Source organism: Lepidochelys kempii, chromosome 5 (assembly GCF_965140285.1).
Source record: "Lepidochelys kempii isolate rLepKem1 chromosome 5, rLepKem1.hap1, whole genome shotgun sequence".
NCBI lineage: Eukaryota > Metazoa > Chordata > Testudines > Cheloniidae > Lepidochelys > Lepidochelys kempii.
Window position 1 is genome coordinate 95,925,487 of NC_136384.1, and position 8,769 is coordinate 95,934,255.

Below are 8,769 nucleotides of genomic sequence, written 5' to 3' on the forward strand. Positions count from 1 at the left end.
TGAGACACCAATACTAAGATTAAACGATCTTTTTAAAGAAAGTGAAGTAGTTTCAGATATTGCCTTTCTCCCCAAAGCCCCCCACCCCAATTTCGCTAGTTCTGCGGTCATAATTTCCTGTTTTTGCAGTAACGTGACACAGGAACAGGGGACAAGGCTCTATGTAAGTGCTGTCAAATCCAAAAACGAGAACGTTTTTCTTGGCTCTTCCCATTAGTCGCGTTGGGTTGAACAACAGCGTAGTCCTCCCCAGACAGAAGCGTCCCTTCACCCTCCGAAAGGAGACGGAGCCGAGGCGAGCACAGCTGGCAGCGGGCCCAGCTCAGCGCGGGGAGCAGGCCACACCCCGGGACAACAGCGCGTGGGTTGCGCAGCAGCCCCGGGCCCGCCCGCCCCCAAACCCTTCCGGGAGATCAGCGCTGCCGAGAGCCCCGGGGGGGGAACGGACCCTGTCCGTAGCGGGGCAGGCGCCCGGTCCCGAGGGCGAGAAGGGGCCTGCTCCGCGGGGTGGGGGTATGAAGGGGGGCCGGGCAGTGCCCTGCCGCCCCGCGCGGAGCGGTATCGGGGAGCGGCGGCCGGCTTCTCGTTACCTCCCCAGATGCCCAGGCTGAGCTGGGAGCTGTCCAGGTTCACCACGTAGTCGCCCAGGAACCGGTTCAGAACGTCCACGACCAGCGACTCGAACACCATCCTGCCCCGGCCCGGGAGCCGCCGCTGCCTCGGGCCGCGCGCTGGCTCCCCTCCGCCTGCCCGGGCCTCTCCCCGACTAGAGGCTGCGGGGTCCCCACCCTGAGCCGCAAGTAGGAACCGAAGCACGGCGACGGGCTCACCCCCTCCCCCACAGACTCTCCCAACGGGCGACTCCCTTCGCGCAGGCGCACAAGGAGCGGTCGTTCTGTCTTACCGCCGCCTGACAGAGAGCAGAGCGCGTGACGCGATGGCGCGCGCTACTACCTAAACAGTAGCGGGGTGGTGCCTGGTGGGGGCGCGCGCGCTGTTACCCGAGGCGCGACCGTTTTCCCCGTTGGAGGGGCTGCTCAGCCTGTGTCCCCTCACGTGCTTCGCCCTCATACATCCTTTGTCCCTTCACCACGCTGTACAAAGTGGGGGACAGTGTGAAGTGGGGACAAGGACAAAGGCCCAGGGAGCCCCTCTTGCAGCTCACCTGGGAGGCAGAACCCAGCTTTCCACATTCTAGTCCAGTGCTCTGTCCACTCGCCCTACTACACACCATATCCCCAACTGCCCAGTCTCCAACTACACCCAGTGCACACCACCTCCACCTTCCCAAATACCCACCTCATACCCTATGCCCAAATACTGTCCATGACTCACTATCTCTCCTCGTCCCCCAATTCCACCCACTGCACACCATGTCCACATGCCCTATGCCATCATACACCCCCAATCCCACTCACTATACATCACATTTACAAATACCCCAACATCCATAATCCCTATCCCCAATTTACCCACAACGCATTCCATCCCCCAATTCCACCCCACTATATCACATATCCACTATATCCCCAAATCCATCACACCCACACCACACATCCATAAATTCCACCCACTATACATCATGTGTCCCCACAACACCATCTCAAACACATCCAAATCGCTCGCTCTCTAACACACACACAGAGTATGTCTGCACTGCATAGAAAAAACCATGGTGCCAAGTCTCAGAGCCTGGGTCAATTGTTTTTCCCCTCGGTGAAGTTAATTCACCTCCCCAAGAGGCAGTAACTAGATCAACAGAAGAATTATTCTGTCAGCCTAGCACTGTCTACACCACGGTATAGCTACATCTCTCAGAGGTGTGGATTTTTCATACCTGAGAGACATAGCTATACCAAACTAAATTCCTAGTGTAGACCAGGCCGAGGAGTGATGATTTGCTAAAGCAGCAGAATACACTTCTCTGCTAGTGGCAGGAAGAACATTGTTTTGTTGTCTGTTTCTGGAAAGAGTTTATTTTTATATACTAATCCCCAAGAACTGAAAGGGCTTAGGTTTAAATTCAAGTTCATGTTGGTCCTTGCTAAGAAAATGATCAAGTTTTGCACTTGTATTTTCCTTGTAGGATGTGTCTACAGTGGGGCAATTCATATGCCTTTTCCTGCACTGATACAGCTTGTCACAACTTGGAATTTAGATGAAATTAATGGGAGACTCAAGGGAGATTTATCCACAGGCAATAAAGGAAGGCATTATGCCAAAATCATTATGCGAGGCCTACACTGTACCTCTCCTATGTTAAAAAAAGGGGGGGATCAGTAGTAGGAAGTCAATGATGTTCTTGAACATTGATTTTTCAAACTGTGCTCAAAACTTTAAGATTAATTCATAGTCCATTTTTAGAATGCCCTGGGATTCTTGGGAGATCAATTTTCTGACATCTGTTGAATCTTATAGAACACTGTAACAAGAACTTATAGATAAAATACCTCAGAGTCTGGAGTACAAGTCACCTTTTAATCTAAATACCCATTCTTTAGATTATGAAATTGAAAAAATATATAGATTTGATTTCAGAAATTGTACATTGAAATTTGACAATTAGTGTACTAATTAGAACATTTTAATTGAACCATGAGTGAGTCTATATAGTGTTCAGTGCACAAACTAAAAGATCTTTAACACAGCTGTTGTGCTGGGCATCTTTGCGTTATGTTGTGTTTGCTTCTAAATCTGTTCTCTGCCATTAGTTTGGATTTGTATTTTATCTATATGCCTTGAGGTTAATTTTTAATTAGATACACTCAGTGGCACAGCAAGGTTTTGCACCTAGGAAGGGCAATGGGTCATTGGTGGTGGGCTGATTGAGCCCACGCTGCACTCACCCCACAGCGACAATCAGGGCCACCCAGAGGTAGGGTGACCACCCTTTTCAAAATGCAAAAGCAGGACATATGAGCCCACCCACCCCTCAGTGGCCACCCCCTGCTCCTTCTCTTCCCCCTCTACAGAAAGCTGGATCTGGGCCATGGTAAGACACAACCAAGGAGCCCAGGCCACTGTGGGGAGCCCCAGACCCTCCAATTGCCCTGGGTGGGGGCGGCTGGGGTGCCCAAGAGCAGCTCCTGGCCTGTGTCCCCAACCCCTGAGGACACAATACAGGAGCAGATGAGAGTGGGTATTGCAAGGCAGGATGGGAGCAGGATTAAAAAATAGTCCAGTAGTGTAGGGCTCTAGTAGGGGGTGCAAATATGCTTGCTCACCCCGGGCACTAAAATGCCTATTTATGGCACTGCATGGCACATGGGATTGCAGTACCATGCAGTGTCATGTGCCATGTCGCAACCCCTGAAGTGGGGAGCCAGGCCCAACTCTGCAAGACGAGCGAGCCACCACTGCTAGCTGAGTAGGGGTGGGCTCACTCTCCACCCTTGTGTGAAAATGTGTGTCATACACCTCCTTTTGTCAATTGGATAAAACACTTGATAAGATGCCTCTCATACACTTAAAAGCCATTGGGGGGGGGAGTGGGAGAAGAGAAGTGGTCACCCTGCTTGCCCCCAAATTTAGGTCTTCCATTGGATAGATGCACTTCTGTTCTCTCACTGTTTGCCAACTCTTTTGGGAAGCAACATTTTCACTAGTCCTCCAAATATCCACCATTCTTTACAAAGCAAGTCCATTTCTTGCAATAACCTTGCCTTGACCCATATATCAGTATGCCACTAATAATTTGATCTACAATTAGTCAATCAATTAACTGCTCAAATTCACATGACTTACTCTTATTGGTCAGGTCTTTACATTGGCAACTGATTTATTGAGATATATGAATGACCTTGTCTAGCAGTTTGCGGTCTTTTTCATACATCCACTAGAAAGTACTGAAATCTTCAGTGCCTCTGAGCATGCCACAGAGAGCACTGGAAAATTTTGATCTCTCTGTTTTTCTCTACAGTACTATTCCCAGAAAAATATGGGAACACTGCAGCTACCCCCAGAGGGAAAAATTCAAGAAGCTTCTTTTCAATTAAATGTACTTGTAAAAGAAGTGTGATACATAGAAGTGCTAATAAGAGACTGACATTTATTTCCTGGCTATAGTCAAGTGAATCAGGATCATATAGCAGGGTCAGTACGCACTGACTGTAGTAACTACTGTTTCAGATATTTTAAAAAATTCTGCAGAAAATAGATTTATGTCCAAATGATATATGGAAGAAGAGCACTCCGTTGTTTTTTTTAATTAAACCTTGAATAAATATTATTCCAGTTATTTTCACAGCGGTAAAACAGGCCCTGGTACTACAAGCATTTAAACACTTGCTTAACTTTAAGTACATGAGTAGTCACATTGGCTACTCACATACTTAGAGTGCAGTGCACACTCAAATGTTTGCAGGACTGGAACTTTATTGACAGCTAAATTTTTGATGCAGTGATGCTATTTAATTAGTCTCAAAAATCTACCGTATATATGAAGGTAACTAAGCAGTTATACATTACAGATGTGATAAAATGTTATTTCCAACAAATAATTTTAAAACTTTTGTTTTTTATAGTCTTTATGAGCTTGTAGCTAATGTTTCACCTAACACCTTGATTCTAATTATAGACTCTCTCTCTCTCTCTCTCTCTCTCTCTCTCTCTCTCAAAGGTGTTTTCTTCAAAATGTATAAATCTGACACTGTTGACTGTACCCAGCACAGAAGCCAGATCCTGGCCCCTCTCTGACAGCAGAGCACAAAGAAGCCAGAAAACTGGCAGATTATTCTTATTCCTGAAGAGGTCTTCTACTTAGGGGAATCCTTGGGTGTCAAAGAACCACTGGAACAGAATTTGCACCAACCCCACATGATCTCCAGTGCAAAAAGTGTGCCTGGGAGAAAGGTACAGGACTGAGGTGTCCCTGTGCCCCAGTAATCCCATCTGCAGACCCCTTGGGTTGTGGACTGCAAGATAAATTAGAACATTTACATCAGAGACCAGCCCGGTCCCTCATCGCCACCCTGATTGGAAGGGTGTAAAAGTGGCTTAAAGCAACCTTTGCATCTATACTTTGGTCTTGCACTGAACACAGTTCAGTTCAGTAGGAGGATCTGAGATCAGGTATGGAGTTTTTCGTGTTGTTATGGTTCCTTGTATCTTTGACCCTTCACCCAGTCTCTCTGGGGGCATACTTTCCAAGTGAGAGGCCCACACTTGTACTTCTCTCAGGGTGAAATCCTGCAGTTTACCCCAACTCTTAGACTAGGTCCCTCGGATACTGCACCCTCTTCACCAGCCCTGTCCTCAGCATGTCCAACTGGGTTTTGGTCCCTGCTTAGACTTCTCCCTGGGGGCTTGTGACCAATATGAAAGTGCAGTGACATAGAACAGCTTCTGCTTGATCAAAACAAAATATGATTTGTCCATTGAAATACAACAGAGGAAAAGAATAAACAACAACAACAAAAGGCCTATTCACATATTATCTTAACTAAACCCTTAGCCCTGGTCTACTCTAGGAGTTGAGGTCGAATTTAGCAGCATTAAATCGATTTAATCCTGCACCTGTCCACACGACAAAGCCCTTTTTTTCGTCTTAAAGGGCTCTTAAAATCAATTCCCTTACTCCACCCCCGACAAGGGAATTAGCACTGAAATCGGCCTTGCCGGGTCGAATTTGGGGTACTGTGGACTCAATTAGACGGTATTGGCCTCTAGGAGTTATCCCAGAGTGCTCCATTGTGACCACTCTGGACAGCACTCTCAACTCAGATGCACTGGCCAGGTAGACAGGAAAAGGCCCGCGAACTTTCGAATTTCAATTTCCTGTTTGGCCAGCATGGCAAGCTGCAGATGAGTGCAGAGCTCATTAGCAGAGGTGACCATGCAAAGCTCATCAGTAGAGGTGACCATGATGGAGTCCCAGAATCGCAAAAGAGCTCCAGCATGGACCGAACAGGAGATACGGGATCTGATTGCTGTATGGGGAGAGGAATCTGTGCTATCAGAACAGTTTTCGAAATGCCAAAACATTTGTCAAAATCTCCCAGGGCATGAAGGACAGAGGCCATAACAGGGACCCGAAGCAGTGCCGCATGAAACTTAAGGAGCTGAGGCAAGCCTACCAGAAAATCAGAGAGGCAAACAGCCGCTCCGGGTCAGAGCCCCAAACATGCCGCTTCTATGATGAGCTGCATGCCATTTTAGGGGGTTTAGCCACCACTACCCCAGCTGCGTTGTTTGATTCCTTCAATGGAGATGGAGGCAACATGGAAGCAGGTTTTGGGGACAAGGAAGATGATGATGATTAGGTTGTAGATGGCTCACATCAAGCAAGCGGAGAAACTGGTTTTCCCGACAGCCAGGAACTGTTTCTCATCCTGGACCTGGAGCCAGTACCCCCCGAACCCACCCAAGGCTGCCTCCTGGACCCAGCAGGCGGAGAAGGGACCTCTGGTGAGTGTACCTTTTAAAATAGTATACATGGTTTAAAAGCAAGCATGTTTAATGATTAATTTGCCCTGGCATTTGCAGCTCTCCTGGATGTACTCCCAAAGCCTTTGCAAAAGGTTTCTGGGGAGGGCAGCCTTATTCCATCCACCATGGTAGGACACTTTACCACTCCAGGACACTAGCACGTACTCGGGAATCATTGTAGAACAAAGCATTGCAGTGTATGTTTGCTGGCATTCAAACAACATCCGTTCTTTATCTTTGTGTGATATCCTCAGGAGAGTGATATCATTCATGGTCACCTGGTTGAAATAGGGTGCTTTTCTTAAGGGGACATTCAGAGGTACCCATTCCTGCTGGGCTGTTTGCCTGTGGCTGAACAGAAATGTTCCCCACTGTTAGCCACGGGGAGGGGGGAGGGCGGAGGGGCTAGCTACACAGTGGGGGGAGACAAAATGCGACCTTGGAATGAAAGCACATGTGCTATGTATGTAATGTTAACAGCAAGGTTTACTGTGCACAAGTGTACCCATTGTTCTATAAAATGTGTCTTTTTAAATACCACTGTCCCTTTTTTTTCTCCACCAGCTGCATGTGTTTCAAGGATCACAGGATCTTCTCCTTCCCCGAGGCTAGTGAAGATTAGAAGGCGAAAAAACGCACTCGCGATGAAATGTTCTCTGAGCTCCTGCTGTACTCCCACACTGACAGAGCACAGACAAATGCGTGGAGGTAGACAATGTCAGAGTGCAGGAAAGCACAAAAGGACCAGGAAGAGAGGTGGCGGGCTGAAGAGAGTAAGTGGCGGGCTGAAGAGAGGGCTGAAGCTGAAAGGTGGTGGCAGCGTGATGAGAGGAGGCAGGATTCAATGCTGAGGCTGCTGGAGGATCAAACTAATATGCTCCAGCATATGGTTGAGCTGCAGGAAAGGCAGCAGGAGCACAGACCGCCGCTACAGCCGCTGTGTAACCAACCGCCCTCCTCCCCAAGTTCCATAGCCTCCTCAACCAGATGCCCAAGAATGCAGTAGGGGGGCCTCCGGCCACGCAGCCATTCCACCCCAGAGGATTGCCCAAGCAACAGAAGGCTGGCATTCAAGAAGTTTTAAACTTTTAAAGTGCTGCGTGGCCTTGTCCTTCCCTTCTCCACCACCGCTCCCGGTGCTTCTCTCCTCCACCATCCCTCCCGGGCTACCTTGGCAGTTATCCCCCTATTTCTATGATGAATTAATAAAGAATGCATGAATGTGAAGAAACAATGACTTTATTGCCTCTGCAAGCAGTGATCGAAGGGAGGAGAGGAGCGTGGTTAGCTTACAGGGAAGTAGAGTGAACCAAGGGGCGGGGGGTTTCATCAAGGAGAAACAAACAGAACATTCACACTGTAGGCTGGCCAGTCATGCAACTGGTTTTCAAAGCTTTTCTGATGCGCACTGCGCCCTCCTGTACTCTTCTAACCGCCCTGGTGTCTGGCTGTGCGAAACCAGAGGCTAGGCGATTTACCTCAACCTCCCACCCCGCCATAAACGTCTCCCCCTTACTCTCACAGATATTGTGGACCGCACAGCAAGCAGTAATAACAGTGGGAATATTAGTTTTGCTGCCGTCTGAGTCAGTAAACTATGCCAGCACGCTTTTAAACGTCCAAATGCACATTCTACCACCATTCAACCAGTCAGTTGAACAGCTCCTGACTACTGTCCAGGCTGCCTGTGTATGGCTTCATGAGCCATGGCATGAAGGGGTAAGCTGGGTCCCCAAGGATAACTATAGGCATTTCAACATCCTCAACAGTTATTTTCTGGCCTGGAAAGTAAATCCCTTCCTGCAGCTGTTTAAACAGACCAGAGTTCCTGAAGATGCGAGTGTCTTGTACCTCTCCTGGCCATCCCATGTTGATGTTGGTGAAACGTCCCTTGTGATTCACCAGTGCTTGCAGCGCGATTGAAAAGTACCCCTTGCCGTTTATGTACTTGCCAGCTTGGTGCTCCGGTGCCAAGATAGGGATATGGGTTCCGTCTATGGCCCCACCACAGTTAGGGAATTCCATTGCAGCAAAGCCATCCACTATGACCTGCACATTTCCCAAGGTCACTACCCTTGATATCAGCAGATCTTTGATTGCGTGGGCTACTTGCATCACAGCAGCCCCCACAGTAGATTTGCCGACTCCAAATTGATTCCCGACTGACCGGTAGCTGTCTGGCATTGCAAGCTTCCACAGGGTTATTGCCACTTGCTTCTCAACTGTGAGGGCTGCTCTCATCTTGGTATTCCTGTGCTTCAGGGCAGGGGAAAGCAAGTCACAAAGTTCCCTTATGCATGCGAAAGTTTCGCAGCCACTGGGAATCGTCCCAGACCTGCAACA

At 48.5% G+C, this 8,769-nt stretch overlaps 1 protein-coding gene and 1 long non-coding RNA gene across 6 annotated transcripts in view; one reads left to right on the forward strand and one right to left on the reverse strand.

Annotated features, from left to right (window-relative positions):
* VPS13A (vacuolar protein sorting 13 homolog A) overlaps positions 1 to 891 on the reverse strand; it is a 262,972-nt gene extending 262,081 nt beyond the window's left edge. For 2 of the 5 annotated variants that reach the window (XM_073345103.2, XM_073345104.2), the window contains exon 1: positions 591 to 891. In XM_073345103.2, the coding sequence (XP_073201204.2) occupies positions 591 to 690 (100 nt within the window). In that variant the 5' untranslated portion in view covers positions 691 to 891. The remainder of the gene's footprint in view (positions 1 to 590) is intronic. The other 3 variants (XM_073345105.2, XM_073345106.2, XM_073345107.2) reach the window with 2 other exon arrangements.
* On the forward strand, positions 413 to 7,623 carry LOC140911651 (uncharacterized). Its single transcript, XR_012159071.2, has 3 exons — positions 413 to 800; positions 4,619 to 6,405; positions 6,991 to 7,623. It is a non-coding gene; the product is annotated as an uncharacterized LOC140911651 (long non-coding RNA).
* The last annotated feature ends 1,146 nt before the right edge of the window (positions 7,624 to 8,769 follow it).